This window comes from Dendrobates tinctorius, unplaced genomic scaffold (assembly GCF_039654945.1).
Source record: "Dendrobates tinctorius isolate UK_male_01 unplaced genomic scaffold, ASM3965494v1 ptg000281l, whole genome shotgun sequence".
In the NCBI taxonomy this organism is placed as follows: Eukaryota; Metazoa; Chordata; class Amphibia; order Anura; family Dendrobatidae; genus Dendrobates; species Dendrobates tinctorius.
Window position 1 is genome coordinate 2,775,501 of NW_027361948.1, and position 23,088 is coordinate 2,798,588.

The 23,088-nt window shown below is 38.7% G+C and overlaps 1 protein-coding gene across 1 annotated transcript in view; it reads right to left on the reverse strand.

The window, feature by feature from the left end:
• The window catches only part of PLXNA4 (plexin A4), a 1,025,959-nt gene that overhangs the window by 267,520 nt on the left and 735,351 nt on the right, over positions 1-23,088 (reverse strand). The window contains exons 8-9 of the mRNA XM_073559904.1: positions 11,578-11,677; positions 4,059-4,173 (exon numbers count right to left, since the gene is read on the reverse strand). Of these exons, the coding sequence (XP_073416005.1) occupies positions 4,059-4,173; positions 11,578-11,677 (215 nt within the window). The remainder of the gene's footprint in view (positions 1-4,058; positions 4,174-11,577; positions 11,678-23,088) is intronic.

Sequence of the window (23,088 nt, forward strand, 5' to 3'; positions counted from 1 at the left end):
TTACACTTCATTTTCTAGAAGATTACATTCCATTATCCAACTTATCGCCATTTATCTCTCTTCTAAATTTATATTATCAGAAATTGAGATGAGTGAATGAATTTGAAACAAATAGAATTTGCTTCAAATTTCACAAAAACTTGAATCTGAAATTTTCAGGAGGAACTTGCTGGCATTAGATTAGATTTAAAAGGGTCAAGAAAGGTTTAAAAAAAAATAAAAAACATAATATCATACTCACCTCTCCCTGGCTGTCAGCTTATCTGTGCAGTTTACCACCTTGTCCTCACATTTCTAGTCTTCAGTCATAATAGGTCTTTGGCCTTTTTCTCAGGACCTGTTCAATCTTTTGGCACATCCAACGTTGACTAGGTCTCATGTTGTAAAGACAACATGACGCCTTGTCAATGCAGCAGGCATTTGACCTGTGAAGGATACCAAAGATCTGCCTACACTGAAGACTGGACTGGAACTGTCAATTAGGTGAGGGGCTATGCGGAAAAAATGATGGTGGAGTGAGTATTATTTATTTGATCATACTCTCATGTCATTATATTTGCAATAAATTCCAAAAAATGCAAATTTAATTTTCTGGAAATTTTTTTTAGCAAATTTATTAATTGGAATTTTTACAGATTCGCTCATCGTTAATCAGAAAATGACCCTTTTTTTTCTTTTCAAAATGTATCACACACATTGCCCAAGAGTGTGACTTTAGGGCTTATCTGTTAAAAACAACCGATTACATTTCTTCTGAGGACGCTTTAAGCTGCTATTTAAGACTCCTTAAGTTTGTACTTGTGCGCAGCTTTCTCAATTGAAAAAAAGCCAAGTGATGACAATCATTGTTACACAAAGGATGCCTACAGATTTCAATGGGTGTCTGGTACGCTCTCCGCTGTGTTTAGTTAGATTCCCTTGTGATCAAAATGTTTGAGTTGAACCCAACACATAACATAAAAAAGGTATTAAGCACTTTTATATGTTAGTAAAGTATTTATCATTTTCCTAAACTGTGTTGATTACGGTAAATATAAAGCGAAAATATCTTTATTGTTACACTTCTGCGTCAAGTAAGTACGTATGGTATTCAATGCTAATGATACTATTACGCTAATAGCAGCACTTTGTAACTAAAGAACCCTATTAATCCCCAGAGAAAAACCATACAACTATTACTGCAGGACATTCCCAGCATTCGGTCTTTATAAATATGTCGACTATTGTATACTGGAAAATAGAGGCAGTAAGTTGGCGCCAATTTGTTACATTGTTTTCTTTTCCATTTGATCCACTTACAGTTGATAATAATAATGAATCTGCGAGTCTGACCCCACCGCAGGGACCATTATACCTCTGCTGAGGACCAAGGATAGCGACCAAAAACGTTACCATGACAACTCGTTCAGGTGACAAAACTAAAATCCACAAAGAGAGAATTAAAAAAAAAACAAAACTGCGCCGAAAGTTGTTTTTTTTTTTTTTCTGCTTATCTTTTCCTGTGCTGCAGTTTATGACAGCAATAATAGCTTCCTCAGAGACTCATTTTAGGCAGCCATAGAGCACAACAGTGCCGTTATCACATAGATAATAGACAGTTAGAACTTGGCAATATTGTCATTATTTCACAACAGAGTCTCCATCTGAAAATATTACCAGATTTTTTTTTTTTTACACTTTCTAGGCCAGAGAAGAAAAATACCATTGTGCCAAAAGGGAAGGAAATGAAGGCAAATCTACAACCATGAGTCTCAGCTGATATTTTCTTGTGGTGACAAGCTGCATGTTTGTTATATAACCTGTCTTTTAAATGATAGACCATTGGCTTCCCACTATATTTCTAGTCAATTCAAATCAGTCACAAAGGCCATTTCTTGCTCCGAGATATTTTCAATGTCCAATTTATCATGTGTCGTGGATTGACATATGTGCCAATAAGAAGTATTAACAAAAACATGTCACTTTATCTGAGACAGTGCTGACATTATCATCTGGACATATTTATTCCTGGCTGTAACATTTATACTGCAATCGGAAAGTATCCCGAAAAACTAGGAGAGCAAACAGAGAATACTAAAAGATTACTTGTTTATGTAACTCATGGGAAATCTAGTAAAGAGATTTAGATAAAAAGTGAATTAGATTAACAGGAATATTTCTTGCAATCACATGATCTCAAGGTTCCTCAAACCTTCTGGTGATCAGTTGTCATCATCAGGGAAGACCTCAAAGTGCCATAATAGCCGTATTGCACATCGTTATTACAAAGACACTACAGGGAAGAACAGCATTACATGCTATTGTTAATGCATTCAGTAAATTGCAAACCAAGTGATGTATGAAAGGGGCATAGCCCTCCAGATTCTCTATCAGCAAGCTTCCGCTCTGGCTCCTAAAATGGGACCCAAGTGGGAATTCCCTCTGTATTACTATATGACTTTATAGGCCACATAGGAAGGGTTTGCCTATATGAGATAACCTCTTTCAATGCCATTCAATCCTCAACATTGAAATTGAAACACTAAGAATGAAAACTTATGGAATTATAGAATTCACACCATCGAGAGCCATGATAATTGTATGCACTTGGTCTATAAAGAAGTGACAGTAGTTTTACACCACATATAGGGCATTAATGTACTCTGGAGAAATTTCATAAAAAAGTGAATGGTGCATTTTCTCATTTTATCCTTCTGCAAACACAAAATTTGGAGTTAATGTAACGTTTTCGTGAAAATAAAATGTTCATTTTTTTCTGTTCCCATTGCTTTAGGAACAGAAGGGTTAATAACCTTCTCGAATTTGGTTTTGAGGACTTTGAGTGGTGCAGTTTTAGAATGGTGCCACTTTTGGGTATTTTTTGTCATAAAGGTCCTCCAATGTCACATCAAATGGGATGTGGTCCCTAAAAAAAAAGTTTTGCAAAATTTGTTGGAAAAATGAGAAATTAATGGTCACCTTTGAAACCACCTTCTAACTTCCTACCAAAATAAAAACTATCAAAAATTATGCAGATGTAAATTAGACATGCGGTATTTTTATTTATCAACTATTTTGTGTGGTATAACTGTTTGGTTTAAGGGTATCAAAATTCAAAGTTTGAACCTTGAGAAATTTTCTAACTTTTTGCCAAATTTTTGATATTTTCATAAATAAATGCAAATAATATAGACCAAACTTTACTAATAACATGTACTACAGCATGTCATGAAAAAACAGTCTTAGAATCACGGTCATACTTTGAAGCGTTCCAGAGTTATTACCTCATAAAATGACACTTGTCAGAATTAAAAAATGAAGCTCGGTCATTAACGTACAAAATAGCTCAGCCCTTAAACGATTAGCACTGTAACAACAACAATTTTATAGCACAGATTAAAGGGAACCTTTCAGCAGTTTTGGCCGATATAAGATACGGCCACTGCCTTTCAGAGCTTATCTACAGCATACTATAGTCTGACCTGAAAGACAAGAAAAATAGGTTTTATTATACTCACCCGGGGGGGGCGGTCCGCTACGGTCGCAGGTATGGGTATGGCGCCTCCTATCTTCTTGCACCGCCGCCCTCCTGCTTGCTTCCTCGCTCCCCGGCATCGCTCTTCTGCGCAGGCGTACTTCTCTTCCCTGTTGAGGGCAGACCAAAGTACTGCAGTGTGTAGGTGCTGGGAAAGGTCAGAGAGGCACAGCACCTGTGCACTGCAGTACTTTTCTCTGCCCTCAACAGGGCAGAGAAGTGTGCTTGCGCAAGAGCGCGATGTGGGGAGCGATGAAGAAACAGGAGGGCGACATCGCAAGAAGATGGGAGGCGCCGGACCCGGACCCGCGACACCAATCAGAACGGACCAAATTGGACCGCCCCTCAGGTGAGTATAATAAAACTTATTTTGCTTATCTTTCAGGTTGGACTGGGGGCTTATCTACAGCATTATAGAATGCTGTAGATAAGCCCTGAAAGGCTTTATCGTATCTTAGATCGGCAAAAACAGTTGACAGGTTCCCTTTAAATATTTTTATATTTCTGAAACAAAATGATAGGACATGAAACACTGAATGATTACCTCAGACATCTTGACTCTTCCTTCCTGAAAGGAACATGTCTGTGGATCATGGGTACACACATGTCGAAATTTACACCAATGGCACTCATATGGACTTTGTACACAAGATAGGCACCTAAGGATATGAAGAATGCATAATATTCAATATAAACATATATACATACAACTAATCCACACACATTATTGCTTAGATGGCAACAGAGCAAGCAAACTCAAACAAGTCCATCTGCATTTGTCCAATTGTTTTAAAATGTTTCTTGATTAGACATGAACTACCTTTATGTACATTATTTTTTATATGTGAAAGAGCATAGTCTATCTATTTAGATTGAGAACATTTGTCCATGAAGTATAGAATAAATCCTTGAAACATCTCCAAACTTTTTTTTTGTTATTGCTTGCAGCCTCACTAAGCATATAGGGTATTGTGGCAATTTGATATAAAATACATGAAAATATGGCAGCTATTCTGAGTCAGTAGGAGGAGGTGGATGCTTGCTTGCTAAAGCGCTTCTAATAGATGTAGATGCGATGGAATACATGTTATTCAAATTGATAACAAGCACTCACTCTGATAAATCAAATTAAAAATGCAGACTGTATCATATTATGTCAAGTCGTTACATAGTCGGCCTTGAATATTTAATCTTTTTTCTTAAATCTTTATTTCAGTCAAAGTATATGGAAGCAGCGGCATAGAGCTGTTTGTAGGGAATGTATCACTGAGTGTAGAGTCTTGTATTGCTAACCAGAGAAAAACATACAAGTACTCACTAAGATACAAAGCAAGTAATTACGGCCATTGGGGTGACTAACATACTGCACTGCAAGGTTTGCATGGTATTAGCTGATGAGAGATTATTTGCTGGTGACAGCTATCCCTATTATCTCTAGTATTACAGTATAAACACTTGGGGTGGACATACAAGCACTTTTCGATATGTTGTTGAATATTTATTAGTGAAAGGGTTTTCCTCCAGGACCTATTTTTTTACATAAAAGAATTGAAAATACATTGTTGTCTAAGTTTATAATTTACTCCCTTGAAAATAACTTTACAGATCCACTGATATGGGTTCCTGTTATGTGACCCTATTCTTCACGCCTGCAAGCTGAAAATCATATATTCTACAGTATATCCAACATGTGATCTTTGCTGCCGGCTTCTTGCTTCCCCACGTGTATGTCGTCAGCACCAGTTTCATATGCATACGTTTGCTCTTGTGCTGTTTCCCAATAGGCATGCATAGAAAGTACACACTGTACCTGAGCAGTTTCACACAATGTCAGGACACCTATCTTGCAATGCTTTAATATAAAATAGATTTTTTTTTTATTCTATATATCCTGTAGGGATTCGGTCTCTCTGGTAGCCGGTAGCGTTCACACAGGCAATGCGGTCTGGTCCAAACATCTGAAGTTTTATTGCTTCATATGACTCCAGTGGTTACAAAACAAAATTGCTTCTTCCAGGCACAAAGGTTTGACAGGAGAATAAACAGATTGTGCACCAGGAAGCTCTCCCGTTCAGATCAAAGTCCTCTTGCGCTCAGCTTCTGGCTGAGGCTGCCAACACTAGAGGTCATTTTTTTCCTCCCATACACAGACCACGGTCTCTCACCTGTGCCGCAATCCTGGCACTTCACCTGGCTCAGTTTGGTCAGAAATAAATGTTACTCTGCAGCTCCCAGCAGAATCCACACACTGCCTTGTTCCCACAGCACACTGCACACCTAGTGAACCCATTTCCTGATTCTAGTAAAAATCTAGGCAGGTGCCTCTAATCAGACCCTGCAGAGCTAGGATTTAACCCTGTCCTACCTGGCTCTTCTGCAGCCCATTAATGAAGAATTTTTTAACAATCTGTTTAAAGACCACATCGGCTTGGTTTTCAGATGCCTCGCAACAACATCTTGACCACCTTAGCAGTTGTCCTGAGTATACAAACTTAAAAAAATCCTATATCATGCTACTTCATTAGCAAGGTTCTCCAGCCACATTTTGAGTAACAAACATTAATAGTGGCTTAACAGGTTTTAATATTTATGGTCTGTGACTGTTGGGTGACTGACCCCATTCCAACTTAACAAAAGGGTGTTGAGACCCTTTTACTGCAGATTCTGATATAATAGTAATCTTATTCATATTACAGTGTCTGGTAGTGAAGCTCTGCTGAAGCTCACAGATCTCTTCTCTGAGTTGCAATAATTTCACATACTGTACATGTACATGATTCTTAGGTCAGGTAGAGGGTCCACAGCTACCCTAATTCTACTTGGGTAAAGGATATGGGGTCTCAGACATGTTTGCTTATACATTGATAACTTATTCTAAGGATCAACTAACTCATCAAGTTTGTAGTCAGAAACATCTCATTCTCTAACAGCTCATATGAGCTCCTAGAGTGCAATGGAGTTATCTTTTCCAACAACAAACTAATATTTTATATGGCTGCGTTTACATATATCCAGTAGTGTAGCTACCAGAGGCAAAAAGGGTGTGGTCACCTAGGACCCGGCAATCTCAGGGGGCCAGCTGGAGCTACGCTACTATTACCTGTATCAGCATGCGCAGCTATGAGCACTGCGAAGCGGGGGAAGACCCGGTGACAGCATTGCATCCAAACACGCCTGTCATTGCATGTTCAACTATATCAGCATCCTGGATGCCGATACAGTTGAAAGCATAATCAAAGAGAAAGCATCAGTTCACGCTCCCTCCCCCATCATTCTTTCTTAGTGTCTGACATCTCAAATCAGTGGGCGAGATGTCACTGCATGTCGCCTACTATGCTGAGATGTGCTGTATCAATAACTGTCCTGTAATCTCTTACATGTTCTGCAGCACTGGTATCTACCACTATATGGTCACCATATGGCAGTAATATCAGTGTTGCTCTTAGTATAGAGATTTAGCTTCATAATAGCTCTGTCATCTACTGAGATTCTCTTACATTCACTATTAGGGTGCGCCACCACAGTTGTAATCAGGGTTACCTGGTTAGGGGCCAACTCAGAAGTTTTCCTCCCTGAACCAAACTCCTAGTTACACCTCTGCATATATTAGTTGTGTTTGGCTAGTAGTTTTATTCTTGAGCCAGGTACAACTGACAACAAAATTCTATACAATGTGCATCATTTCCCCATTCATATTCGAATAGAGAAACACTGCTTGCAAATTTTTCTGTCTGAAACAGGAAGATACCTGGAGTAACAACTTGTGACATTATTCAATATACTCAGAAAATTAAAGGTGTATTCTCAAGTTTGGAAACTATATCCTACCCACTGGATAATTCTTATGGGAGTTGTGAAGACCAGCTAAACACAATATGTGCCGCAGTACCATTAATCAGGAGTGGAGACAGACTGAAGATGGCCCCTGTGCAAGAACAAAATATGGACCGTTTGCTGTCCAAATAACTCATCACATACACAATTCCACCTGCGTTGAAGGTGGAAGAGGGCCCCGTTACCTCTCAGGCCCCTGTGCAGCCGCACAGCTTGCCCTAATGGTATGTTTGCACCTGTAATTAATAATGAATGGTGCAGCAGTGTGCGTGATCAACCACCTCACCTGTCATACAAGTCTCTTTAGAGCCCCAGTTGACAGGATCAGTTGGGGTCCTAGTGGTTTGGAAGCTTTCCCCTATCCATTGGATAGAGGATAACTTCCAACTTTGAGTATACCCCTTCAAAGCCATTTATATGATTTTTTTTATACTTTTTCACATTTTTAAAAAAATGTGTTTATAAAAGTTCCTTTTATAAACATGACTGCCCACAACATTTTTTGTCATTTGGCTGTATTTTTGTGCTCACATAAATATTTAAAGGGAATGATACAAAGCAAGCCATGTTTGAAGACATGAATCGAGTATGCGTTCAATAATTTGCCACTATTACTAATAATTTGATAAGTAATGCTAATACTGTAATTCTACTTCAAGGTTAAAATACAAAAATGTTCCAGTTTTCAATGACAAAGTTTTCTTTGCAGTAGTTTTTATGTATGTCCAACATTATTGTTGTGAAAATGTTTTTTTATAGTATGCAAAAGACTGTTTTGCCATTTTCAATTTTCCCCTTCACAAAATACTAAAGCAAATTTGAATCTTGCTTCCGAAATACTAGTACTAGGGCGTAAACTCAATGTGTTTTCTCTACCATTTGTGCAAATGCTACTAACATGAAAGAGGAAATTACCCACAAATAAAAACAAGAATACAGAGGAAAAAAGGGAAAAAAAATAATGAGACAGTAACATTTATAATATGTTCACAGAATATGTCATGAATGGACAGTTACACAAATACCAATTCTCGGGTTGCTACATGCTAAAACAGTACAATGAAGAGGTGCCTGGTCACAAATAAAAGGGGTGACATCTGAAAAATGAGAAATGGGTATCACTGCATCCCCATTTTTCTGGTAAGTGATGGTCCTGGAGATAGGATTTGTTCCAACTGTATAAGGCATTAGTAGGTGTAATAATAATTAAATTACCAAAATTCCTTTAATTAAAAATGTAGTATAGTTCTTCTGATTTGCTATGTCACTTACCCCATGTGCAGGGCATTGTAGTATCTTAGGTATCCAAGGCTACAACCATTCATATACTGTCAGTTAGTAGTTAGTTATTTAGTTAGTTAGCTGTTAGTGGTTGTAACCATGGATATCCAAGCTACTGCAGTGCCCTGCATATGGGGGTAAGCAACATAGCGAATCAGAAGAACGCCACAAAATTTCGAATTAGAAGAATTTTTCAATATTATTATTAAACCTTCTACATATTGGGATAGGATCTTGGTGATGGGAATACTCCATTTACTGTACAATCAAAAAGCGTTAACCTCTTAATTATGAACCTCTTTTCAGCTAAGTGCTGAATCAAGGTATGTTTAAACATGGTCATATTCTAGTTTTTGTTAGTAGTTATCAGCTTTGTATATACAAACTTTGTCATGTATTGGATTTTTGTGTGCAAAGTTGCATTGGTACTATATACATGAAAAATTATTCTGAAGCTCAGATGGAAATTGTTAGGTCTCATGCACACACTGACTATGGAAGCATGTCGTTAGGTTCCATAAATAGGCCTCCATCACCAGCTAGCACTTATTGTACCTCTGTGTGTCTTCACTTTTCCTTGCATGCACACAGTGCTATTTTTCTTACAGATTGTAGAAAAAGTATATTTTTCTATGCTGTTTTTATGTGATGCAGACTCTTTCAGGAGCAATATTTTGCAAAAACTGTAATGTAATCTGCAATGAGCACTTGACTGATGACTGCATTACCATTTATCAGTATTTTACCATTGCATGTAAAGTAAATACTTTACTCAATGCTCTAATTTATGTAAGAACATTTCCAGGTTGTTATAAGGTTGACAAAATAACATATATCACATACACTATACCAAATTTACAATAAAACAATATACTGGATTTTACTTACAGTTGTGCTCCAAAGTTTACATACTTTGGCAGAATTTTTGCTTTCTTGGCCTTTTTTCAGAGAATATGAATGATAACACCAAAACTTTTTCTCCATTCATGGCTATTGCTTGGGTGAAACCATTTATTGTCAAACTACTGTGTTTGCTCTTTTTAAATCAGAATGACAGCCCAAAACATCCAAATGACCCTGATCAAAAGTTCACATACCCTGGTGATTTTGGCCTGATAACATGTACAAAAGTTAACACAAATGGGTTTGAATGGCTACTAAAGGTAACATGCTCACCTGTGACAAATGCCAGGAAAATTGTTCGGGATGCAAAGAAAAACCCACAAATAACATCAGCTGAAATACTGGACTCTGAAAACAAGCGGTGTGGCTGTTTCACGATGCACAAGAAGGAGGCACTTGAAGAAAAATAGGCTGCATGGTTGAGTTGCCAGAAGAAAGCCATTACTGTGCAAATGTCACAAAGTATCTCGCCTACAATACGCAAAACAGCACAGAGACAAGCCTCAAAACTTCTGGAAAAAGGTAATTTGGAGTAATGAGACCAAAATTGAACTTTTTGGCCATAACCATAAACGTTACATTTGGAGAGAGGTTAACAAGGCCTGTGATAAAAGGAACACCATTCCTATTGTAAAGCATGGAGGTGGATCGCTGATGCTTTGGGAATATGTGAGCTTCAAAGGCACTGGAAACTTGGTCAAAGTTGAAGGAAAGATGAATGCAGCATATTATCTGCAAATACTGGAGGCAAATTTGCAATCATCAGCCCGGAAGCTGCTCATGGGACATACTTGGAAGTTCCATGACAACAATCCAAAACATAAGGCCATGTCGACCTGTCATTGTCAGAACAAAGTGAAGGTTCTGGAGTGGCTATCTCAGTCTCCTGACCTCAATATCATTGAGCCACTCTGGGGAGATCTCAAGCCCGCAGTTCATGCTAGACAGCCCAGGAATTTAAAGGACCTGGAGGTTTTTTTGCCAATAAGAGTGAGCTGCTTTACCATCAAAGAAAATAAAGAACCTCATCCACAACTACCACAAAAGACTTCAAGTTGTCATTGATGATAGAAGGGGCAATACACACTAATAAGAAATGGGGTATGTGAACTTTTGATCAGGGTCATTTGGCTTTCTTCTGGCGACTCGACCATGCAGCTGATTTTTCTTCAAGTGCCTCCTTATTATGCATCTTGAAAAAGCCACACCACTAGTTTTCAGAGAGTCCAGTAATTCAGCTGATGTTGTTTGTGAGTTTTTCTTTGCATCCCAAACAATTTTCCTGGCATTTGTCACAGATCACAATTGAGGATGTTACCTTTAGTAGCCATTCAAACCCATTTGTGTCAATTTCTGTGCATGTTATCAGGCCAAAATCACCAGGGTATGTAAACTTTTGATCAGGGTCATTTGGATGTTTTGGGTTGTCATTATGATTTAATAAAAGAAAACACAGTAGTTTGATAATAAATGGCTTCACCCAACTACTAACCATGAGTAGAGAAAAAGTTTTGGTGTTATCATTCATTTTCTCTGAAAAAAAGGCCAAGAAAGCAAAAAGTCTGCAGGGGTATGTAAACTTTTGAGCACAACTGTAACATTGGCATGGCTGATATCAATAGTAAAAATCATTGCTCAGGATTCATTTGTACTCTATACAGAACCTGACTATATTAGATAAGTTGCAAACTGCTGGGGACAATCAAAATGGCATACAATGCTTTGGCTCATGCAATAGAGACCAGCTGAGAACATGAATGGAGCAGTAGGAAGAGGAACAGTGCTTAGGGCATATGGGTAGAACGTCAGACATAACAATTCCTTTTAGGTTTCTGATTGTCATGGAAACCGAACAATACAAGGAAAAAACACAAAATAAAAAAACAGAATGAAAAAGGATACTGAATTATTCAATGTCTCATTGGCCTATGACTACATATAGAATCCACTGTATATTTAATGCAAATGTTAACACGAAAAGACTATAACACATACCATACATACATATACTGCGCCTTTACATATTTATTACACATGATACTTACGAGTTATGAACACTGCAGTTATAGAAAACAAAGTTTGTACTGGCAAACGTCATCCCAGTTTCTTTGGACTTAAGTTGGAGCTGGACAATATGATGGTCACCTAGAAAGGAGAAATATGAATTAACCAAGGGAAAAAAAAACCACATACATTTAATAAGTCCAACATTTAATAAGAAAGTGAACATGACAAATTAAACTAAGAAACTATTCATAAAGAGATTGTGTCACCAGAAAACAACCTATTGTTTACATCAGGTTTTTGTGTTAAATTAAATTTTGGCAAAAAAATTGGCAATGTTAGTATTTTTCCATATCCGAATCTTTATTTAAAAAAAAAATAGTAATGTTGCATTTTTCACACTTGCCACTATTCTTTTTTATACTTTAACGTCCTGATGTTTCAGGAAATCCACATGTACATTAGCAGCAATGAACAGACTCAGACCCTATCTTTTGTATTGAAGCATCTAATGAGTGTGTGCAAAGATCATTGTGAAAAATGGAGTCAGTTGTGGCATTGCCTATTGTGATTATCAGCTGTGTACAGATGTGTTATCATTCATTGTATTCACACCTCTGATAAGAAAACTGCTATAAACTCTTCCTAAAAGGAAGGACGCATAAATCTAACATTGTCCCACTGACTAGTGTGAAAATTGCAAGATTATTCATTTTGTTTTTTATTAATTATTTCGATATGAAAAAGACTTGTTCCTTAAAAAAATAAGAAGCATCTGGTTTTACATTGCAGTAGTAACAATAATACAGAAATGCTTTACAAACTTCCAAAGAGTTATTTTAAATTTTTACTTCAGTCACATGACTTGAAGCCCAATACTGCTGCGATGTGCACTGTGACATAATGTTCCATGATAGGAAGTGGCCAGCACATCTACTATATAATCGTCTAATTCTGTCTGTATGTCTGTCTGTAACAGAAATCCCACATCACTGATTGGTCGTGCCCGGCTGGCAGTCTGGCCGCAAATTGGCACGGAATTCGATTGATGCATGCCACCGCTACCTTCGGGAGATCTGCGGTGCTAGATACTGATCTCCCGACGGTTGCCGCGGGTCGTCTCCTGCCGCACGGAGGTCAGCGGCGATGCAGCCAGGAGATGACCGGCGCAGCGCTTAATGTGCAGATGGTACCCAGAGTCTGGAGGAGAGGAGACTCTCCTCCAGCCCTGGGTACCATAAACCTGTAAAAAATAGAATTAAAATAAAAAATAGTGATATACTCACCTTCCGATGGCCCCCGACTCTTTCCCTCATCTCACCACACACCCGGCATCTTCCGGTCCCAGTAATGCTTTGCGCGAAAGACCGCTGATGACATCGCGCTCTCACGAGAGTGATGTCATCTCCGGTCCTTCGTGCTAAGCATTACTGGGACTGGAAGATTCCGGGAGCGTGGAGAGATCGGGGGCCGTCGGAAGGTGAGTATAACCCACGCTGGCCATATTCTAGAATACCTGATGAGTTAGAATCGGGCCACCATCTAGTAAAAACATAAAAAAGTGTCACGTCGCCATCAGACACAGGGACTGCTGTTCCTGCCTTGACCACTGGGAGGCGCCGGACTGTCACGTCGCCGTCAAATACAGGGACTGCTGTTCCGGTCTCAACCACTGGGAGGCACCGGGCGGTCACGTCGCCGTCAGATGCGGGGATGGCTGTTCCTGCCTCGGCCACTAGGTGGCACCGTGGTTTCCCCGTGGGTGGTGGTGACAGAGAAGGGGCTCCTGCGCATGCATCTGATGGGCGCAGGCTCCGCTCCTCTGTCAGTCATGAAAGGGTTGGTGCATCACCATCTGGCCTGGTCCTGGGGGGCGGTCCAAATGACATCATCAGACTGTGAGGCTGTGTGGACACGCTGCTGATTTTGCTGCGGTTCCGCAGCGGTTTTGGCAGCTGCGGTGTACAGTACCATGATTCCCTATGGGAATCAAAAACCGCAATGCAGACGGTGCGGAATTTTCCGTGCGGATTATCTGCGGTTTTCAATCAGCAGAAAGAATTGACATGTCAATTCTTTCTGCGGATTCCCCTGTGGTTTGCCATCTCCTCCATTGAGGAGATGAAAAACCACAGGGCCAAACCGCAGAGCAATCCGCAGGTAAAACCGCAGGTCTTTTGACCTGCGGTTTCACCTGCGGATTTTACAAAATCCGCGCGGATGAATCTGCACCTAATCCGCAGCGTGTGCACACAGCCTTAACCTGTGAGAGATAGCCTGATTCTTCAAATACCTTGGGGCCTGTCTGGCAGGCCGCCAGATATAGTCTTGGTTTCTCCAGTGTGCTAGTTTGTTATTTGCTATCTTTGATTCTGACCTTTGCCTGGATTTCTGACTCTGCTCCTGTCTGACGATTTTGTACCTTTGCCGCCCTCCTGGTTAACGACTCTGACCTTGGCCTGGTTTTTGACACTGCAACTGCCTAACGTTGTTGTACCTCTGCCTCCCTCCCGGTTTATGACTCTGACCTTGGCCTGGATTTGACTCTGCTACTGTCTGCCGTTTTTGTACCTCTGCTGCCTGCCTGGTTTAGACTTGGATTCCTGACTACGCTTTTTGTCCTATTTTTTAACCCCTTTCTGGTGACCTTTCTGCTCTGGTCCGCTGCTCTTTTCAGACAGCTACCTCCTGGGCTCTGCTGTAAATCAAGATCCCTGTATAGGGGTAAAGGGTATCGGGGTTGCTCGGGGTGTTGTCTTACTGCAGCCCAGACTCGCAGACGGACACCACAAAAAGTAAATGTACAAAATGGACTCTTTGTGGTTTCTCCTGATGAAGAAGTCAGATAGACTTTGAAATGCATTGAGAGAATAAACCGCATTGCATTCTTTCTATCAAGATCCTTGGATTACTTATTTATTTAGCAGCAGCGCAGCGTACCTGCTTCTCCAATCTTTGGTAACCAGATTTTTAGCATAAAACATTTTGAAAAGTTGCAAAATTGCTGTGCAACGCAGTGTTGCACAAAAATTTTGTGTCATTTTATTTTCATAACCAGTGTCCACCAGAACCACTGAAATAGGAGGAGAATGGGCCAAACCCTGCACCGACAACTTCTTCAAATGTCCTAACCTATGCCAAAAATGTATTCCAGTCACTGACCGAAGTAATATGTCTGGTGAGTTGAACAGATGTGGCCCACAGTGAAAATATCCACCTAATTTATTAACGGGAACCTGTCACCAGAAAGAATGCTATTTACCTGCAGAAATGGGGTTAGTCTGTCGGTTAATAGCGTTACTAACCTGCCAGATGCCTGCACTTACCAGGAATCTACAGGGAGAAAATTAACTTTATTCTTCTCAGCAGCATTCGGTTTCAGTGACAGAAATGGGACCGACACTGGTTCAGTCACCGCTCTGACGAAATAGTGCGGCTGCCAAAACCAATCTGCCGAACCTGACTGAATCTGGATCTGCGGCGACGCCACTCCAGAGGCTGAAACCAGAACTCTGCAGGAATAATGCTATTAACTTTCAGATTAACCCCATATCTGCATATCCTTTGATCATTGTGGCAGTGGCCAAAGAGTTCTATTTTAACCACATCGGCTTGTTTCCAAAATGTATCAGGCTTGTTTAGATGTTTCTTCTGAATGCTTATGAGGCTTAATTTTATGGTGAGGATGTAGGAGAGGTTTTTCCTGATTACTCATCCATGAAGACCATGCTTATACAGGGGTCTCTGAACAGTAGAATAATGTACCACAATGCCAGTCTGCTAAATCTTTCTGAAGGTCTTTTGCAGTCAAGCCGGGGTTCTGATTTGCTTGTCTAGCAATCCTATGAGCAGCTCTCACTGAAATTTTGCATGGTCTTCCAAACCTTATCTTGATTTCTACTGTTCCTGTTAACTGCCATTTCTTAATCACATTTTGAACTGAGGAAAGAGAAACTTGAAATAGCTTTGCTATCGTCTAATAGCCTTCTCCTGCTTTGTGAGCCTTTTCCATTTTCCTTTTCAGAGTGCTAGGCAGTTGCTTAGAAGAACCTATGGATACTTTTTTTGCCACAAGGTTAGAGGAGGCTGAATTTTTATAAAGCTGAGAAATTTGCATCACCTGACCTTTTCTAATGATGATAGTGAAGAAGCCATAAGCCTAACAGGCTATTTACGGTCTGAAACCTTGGTCAAAGTTATCTGAGCACACAAATCTTCATGGTGCCAAAACATTTTCATCGGCCCATTTTCCTTTTTGTAATTTTTAAAATGAAAAAAAATGACAATGCATATTATTTTTTTTGCCTAAAATACAAATGAAAAGTGTCATCTTTAACTTCAACCCTTTTAGACATAATTTCATCTTCAACTTGCTTAACTGTTCACAATACCAGTAATTTTGACCAGGGGTACCCAGACTTTTACATGTCACTGTAAATTATGTTAGAATTGCTACGTCTAATAGGTCACCCTAGTGTTCATGTCGTCTTCTTTTCTGAAGAGAATATTTGCATATTTAAATTCCCAGAGGAGCCTCCTTACTGTGGCTTAATAATCTCCATAAGGAGAAACGTTACTCCTTGTTTGAGGCTTTTGCACCCAGCCAACTCAGACAGTCTTCTTTGCACTAATGAGGGGAAAACACCTTGACACACGTATCTGCAAATGGGGTATCTAGTGTGGCTTTTTATCCTCAGTCATCTGGCAAGGCTCATTAAAGGGTCAATATTGACTTTTAGGATTGTGACATCTAATAGGTAGCACTAGATTTCAAGTTCTTTTCCTTTCTGAAGAGGCTATTTGAAGGAAACAAAAATGTCATGCAAAACTGAACAATTAGGAAAATGATATTGTCAAATAAGTAATACATTTTTTCTTTAATTTAACCCAATAGATCAACATTGACCAACACAGCACAGCATATAAACCTGTTGATATGTATCATAAAACACAACCTAACCTGTTCCTTTACAGTAGAACAACATACATTCTTGGGGTGTAAAATAAAGTGTGAATTGTTCCTCAGTTATAGTATGGATACTATACTTTCCTTATTGGAGCTCATTCTTACTCCACCACCTTTTACATAGAAAATTACATTATACAGTAAAGTATGTCACCCAAACATAAATAAGCAGTATTCATATTTTTATCACTATTAATATAATTCACTTTTTTTATAGAATCATCTTCTGCAATTTTTTACACCCAAATGTTTTCATTGCATAAACTGTTTCCAAAATCTCCTTTCAGTGAGATACTGTATCCATGCTCTTCCATCACCCTGCTATGAAGGAAGAGATTCAATATTTATCGCACTCAGCAGGATCATTAAATCCAATGCAGATTCACTTCAGCTGAATACTTCATATTTTTAGAATAATTATTGCTTTAGGGAAAAGTCTCAAACTATTTATACACATAGTGGCTCATTGCTAGATTTTACTAGCCCATCACATAGTGACAACCTCTGTATTTCTTAACAAACTCATTAGAATTCCAAAATGTTAAATTATTTTTAACAGTACTATGTGTCTTGGGATGATTAAAAAGACCATTGACCTAGTCATTTAATTTTTATATCATTTGTTTCTAGCTGCTATATTAGCTTTGCCCTCTCTCGACAATCACTGCTGTCAATTTCACATATTCATGCCTAGTCCTCCAGAGCAGAGACCTCCTATAGTAGTAGTGCCCTGTTTTGGCTATTGAGGGGTCTTAACTAGTTATCCACTTTTATGACATTGATATGCCCTAATAGGGTACAGTTGTGGCCTAAAGTATTGACACTCCTGTAATTCTGTCAGAAACTACTCAGTTTCTTCCTGAAAATGATTGCAAACACAAATTCTTTGGTATTATTATCTTCATTTAATTTGTCTTAAATGAAAAAACACAAAAGAGAATGAAGCAAAAAGCAAAACATTGATCATTTCACACAAAACTCCAAAAATGGGCCAGAAAAAAAGTATTGGCACCCTCAGCCTAATACTTGGTTGCACAACCTTTAGCCAAAATAACTGCGACCAACCGCTTCCGGTAAACATCAATGAGTTTCTTACAAAGCTATGCTGGAATTTTAGACCATTCTTCTTTGGCAAACTGCTCCAGGTCCCTGATATTAGAAGGGTGCCTTCTCCAAACTGCCATTTTTAGATCTCTCGACAGGTGTTCTATGGGATTCAGGTCTGGACTCATTGCTGGCCACCTTAGAAGTCTCCAGCGCTTTCTCTCAAATCATTTTCTAGTGTTTTTTTAAGTGTGTTTTGGGTCATTGTCCTGCTGGAAGACCCATAACCTCTGAGGGAGACCCAGCTTTCTCACACTGGGCCCTACATTATGCTGCAAAATTTGTTGGTAGTCTTCAGACTTCATAATGCCATGCACATGGTCAAGCAGTCCAGTGCCAGAGGCAGCAATGCCACCCCAAAACATCAGGGAACCTCCGCCATGTTTGACTGTAGGGACCATGTTTTTTTCTTTGAATGCCTCTTTTTTTCTCCTGTAAACTCTATGTTGATGCCTTTGCCCAAAAAGCTCTACTTTTGTCTCATCTGACCAGAGAACATTCTTCCAAAACGTTTTAGACTTTTTCAGGTAAGTTTTGGCAAACTCCAGCCTGGCTTTTTTATGTCTTGGGGTAAGAAGTGGGGTCTTCCTGGATCTCCTACCATACAGTCCCTTTTCATTCAGACGCTGACAGTTAGTACGGGTTGACACTGTTGTACCCTCAGACTGTAGGGCAGCTTGAACTTGTTTGGATGTTAGTCGAGGTTCTTTATCCAACATCCGCACAATCTTGCGTTGAAATCTCTTGTCAATTTTTCTTTTCTGTCTACATCTAGGGAGGTTAGCCACAGTGCCATGGGCTTTAAACTTCTTGAAGACACTGCGCACGGTAGACACAGGAACATTCAGGTCTTTGGAGATGGACTTGTAGCCTTGAGATTGCTCATGCTTCCTCACAATTTGGTTTCTCAAGTCCTCAGACAGTTCTTTGGTCTTCTTTCTTTTCTCCATGCTCAATGTGGTACACACAAGGACACAGGACAGAGGTTGAGTCAACTTTAATCCATGTCAACTGGCTGCAAGTGTGATTTATTTATTGCCAACACCTGTTAGGTGCCACAGGTAAGTTAGAGGTGCTGTTAATTACACAAATTAGAGAAGCATCACATGATTTTTCGAACAGTGCCAATACTTTTGTCCAGCCTCTTTTTTATGTTTGGTGTGGAATTATATCCAATTTGGCTTTAGGACAATTCTTTTTGTGTTTTTTCATTTAAGACAAATTAAATTAAGATAATAATAACAAAGAATTTGTGTTTGCAATCATTTTCAGGAAGAAACTGAGTATTATCTGACAAAATTGCAGGGGCGTCAATACTTTTGGCCACAACTGTACATGAACTGAGGACATTGACATGGGACAACCCTTTTTTAGACAATGCTATTTGCCTTATTCTCTACTCTGTCTTTACCTGCCTCCTCTTAGAAAAATATAAAAAATTAAACCTAAAAAGGGAGAAGTGGCTCTCAGCATAGTAAATTTGATCAATAACTTAAAGAAAATTAATGGGGTTATCCAGCCTTAGACTACAAGTCTGCAATCACTTTATATGACGACAGATATGTGAATCTTCACATTGCATGCACTGCACGCTGTCGGGATTTTCCGGCGCTCATGGCAGGAGCGGTAGGTATGTGACCGCAAAAATGTTATTTGCTTATATGTGGTCACATGCAGACTAGACATGCGCAGTCTCACTTAATAAAAGTGTATTGAGTAACGCTGGACATGACTAGTCATAATGTGGCCTAAGTATGGAAATATGAACTGTGAGGATTCACAAGTCTGCAATAACATAGAGTGAGTGTAGACTCACCATGAATCCAGACAACCCATTTAATGGGATAATTTTTGAGTCATACCACATGTTCTTCTGCCAGATGTCAGTTTTCACTGCTTGACACATGTGATTGATGTAGCTCATAAGTGGAACTATTGGTCACATGCTATCCGCCATGAACAGAAATCCAAGGGTCCTGAACACTGCTAGGAGAGAAATGGCAGGACAATATAGGTCATGCAAAAACTGAACACTACATGGTTTAACTATTCTCAGGGCCAGTTAATGGGTGACCACATGGCTTTTACTGTAGTTTTAAACAGTGATGTCACAAGTTCAGGAAACATATGTAAAGAGCATGTCCCTGTATATATCCCAACATATAAGTTGAATGAAGGGAAGAGAGAATATGCAAATAATTCATTCTAATTAGTAAAAATGTGTTCTTTTTTTGATTAACTTGAAATCCTTTGCGGCATTAAAGAACATACAGTTCTCGGATTGTCATACCAAGTTTTAGTTTATTTGCTTGTTGGTGAAGATGATAAAAGCAGAGAAGAGACTTGCATATGGGATGCACATGGGTGAATAAAAGCTTTACTGTCATTATTTTCGGAAGTAAACTGACAAACAAAGAAGAGTTGGGATAAACATAATCCCACATTCCGTACATGTGGAAATGCTTAGCTTTCATTTCTGAAAAAAAATATAACACAAACTTAGTTTTGATGCTGTAAAATAGTTTTAAAGGCTTGCATGCACTTAATAAAGAAATGTGATGTTCGTTTTTAGTCATTTCTCTTTTATATTGTTTACCTTATGTACTGATTGTAAAGTGAATATAAAGAAGACCAATATATGACTGCACAAGCAATATATCCAATGCTTTACACTGAATGCCTACAGACAGATTACTCCAAGACTGTGCAAACCATGAAGATAATGGTAATGGATGTCTCATTCGGAAGCAGGCACCTGTACAGTGATACCAGATTTACAGCTCTGAACTTTACCTTATGCATTATTTAAACGGTATTGGCAAGTCAGCACCCATACTCGGGGGCAAGAATAATGGCATTTTACAGTTAAGTTGGCAAGCTAAATGAATAAAAAGAATACATCTATCAAACACATGGAATGCGCCTTGGTTTTGTCAGCAATTTATTCTGCACACATACTATTCTGTATCCTTTGCTATGTGAGCAACCGCTCCTCTTACCACAGGGAACTGAAACTCTGTACTTGCCAACTTTCTGTCATTATCAGACACTGACCCTGCACTTGGTATCTCCTCCCTGGAGGCTTTGCTGGATTCTTTAGAAAGACATCTTAACAAAACACTAAGGGCAGCCAAGTGTGAGACCTCCATATGATGAATAGTTATTCAGACCAGGCACAGAGTACGACTTTAAATGACTTTACCGCTTCCCCTAAAATACATTTCCTGTTTCACCAATTTAAGCAATTAAAGGAAACTATACTGACATTAGCGCACACTAGCAGTTATTGTGAAAAATAAATTTTTAGTAAAGTTTCAAAGAAAACCCCAAGAAAACAACATAGATTGTTAAAAAACACTTTAAAAGCACCATTGTACACGCAAAAATCAAATTTGGCTCATGATAAGTCTCCAGAAATAGCCCCTATTTCATATAAAAAAGGGTCCTTAGCCAGTGAAAGAGGACCACACAACTTAAATGCAATACATAGTGTATACAGTATGCATGTATTAAAGCTTATTAACAAAAGCTAGAAATAGTATAAAATACAACATCAAGCAGTGAATTGTATAAGTAGGAAAATAAATAAAATATTAGATCACAAAGACCCTGGTGGAAGTGGCGCAATTGTGCTTTTTTTCGGTGTTCTCAATTATTGCTGGTTTTTCTTTGTGCTATTTAATAGTATTTTTCATGATACTCATTATTGAATTTCTTCATTTTGTATTTTTTGTTTTATTTGTTTCAATCTTTGTGTCCCCTATAAGGTCACTAAAGACCTTTAAGAGGCTTTTCAACATTTAAATACATCTTTAATATTTATGATTCCAATTGTAACTGAGACTGGCATTGTAGCCCCAAATTCAGCCTCCTGCTTGAAATGCACATTTGAATTTAGTCTGCTAAGACCTAACAGCCATTGGACCCTTTTAGCATCAAGTAATCACATGATCTACAGGACCAGAGGAGGAAGTTATGTTAGAGCTTCCTTTACTGTATACAAGGAGCTTGTAAGTTCTGTGTATACAGCAATTGGAAGGCAGAGATGAAAACCATCTCTGCCTTCCCAGTGGAGAGTCAAGACGTCTTTGACAACTGACTCCCCACTCCTGCAGTTCCATGATCTCAGTGAAGCTGATTGTTGGGCAATAACATTCTAAAACATGAAGCTGGGTTTATAACCACAGATTATTCATCAACAGAACTGATCCTACAGACATTGAAATGTATTTAACTCAGTTCTCTGCTTTCTGGTCTTTTCTGATCTTCTTACAATAAAGATGGTCTATTCCCCATGGAGGGGTTGTCTTGTCAGGTCTGGCTGCATGTTCGTACATCAAGATGGAATGAAATAGATTATATTTACATCTGATATTTTTCTATAATTTTTGTTTTCAAAATTTGCCAGTTATCACCTACAACAAACAAATATACCCAGGACCTTCTCATCCCAAAAAACATTGCTTTACATTGTGCTAATATGGAGGACTATCATGTTGCACTCTCTGGTCACATCAGGTCCATAGCCTGAAATTATTCAGTGGGTGTCCTTTGACAGTCGATGAGATAACATTTCCTTTAGGACCTTCCTCATTCATAGCAGTCTGTGTTTCCTTGTCATTAGTGTGTGGACCTATTCTATGCCCGATCACTACTTTTACACCCTTTTCCACCTCTAGTGTTTGCATCATCTTTCATCCTACATTGAATGTAGACATTTTACATGGAAGATTTTGTATTTGCTACTTTTTAAACATGGATGTCTTTAGTAAATGATGTAATAGATTCCCTACTACCAATATTCACTGCCCCAACAGAATATCATCAAAGAAGATTCTAGAATTATTGCACAGCAATTCCAGATGTAAAACAGATAAAATATTATTTGTAATATTAGCCTAAATTTCCAATGCTTACTTTTTAAGAGTTACTTTCCTTAAGTGAGCAAATGGATAAGTGTGAATGTTTTTCTATGAAAATTCCATGCATTTTTTTGGTTAATGCCTAAATTTGATTCTTTAAGGATTCAGTGCACACCGTCTCAGCTGTAAGGAACTCTTAGAGTTAATTAATGACAATAATTCTAAAAAGCAGCACATGATTAAATGCAAGCTTCTGACCCAACTGACCCCAAACCTCAATTATTTTCCTTCTCTTCCAAATGATTCATTAATCAATCATTTCAAATTGACCTTGACAATTAATCTATCGAGAAGAAGTTTACTGTGTAAATATACCTGTCAGAATATTATGTTGCTGCCCATCTGCCACTTGTTGTTTTGACAACCCTGCTAAGAGATTCTTATTTAATGGCTGAAATGATTGACGACAAATATTACGTGACACATAAGTGCAGACTGAGACTGAAGATGGACTGTTAAATCTTTAGGCACAGCAGTGAAGTCTAAAACTAAAGAAAAAGTAGTGTATTCTGAATATCAAAAACGCAGGCAAATTTAGTGTATTATCATGTTCTATGTAT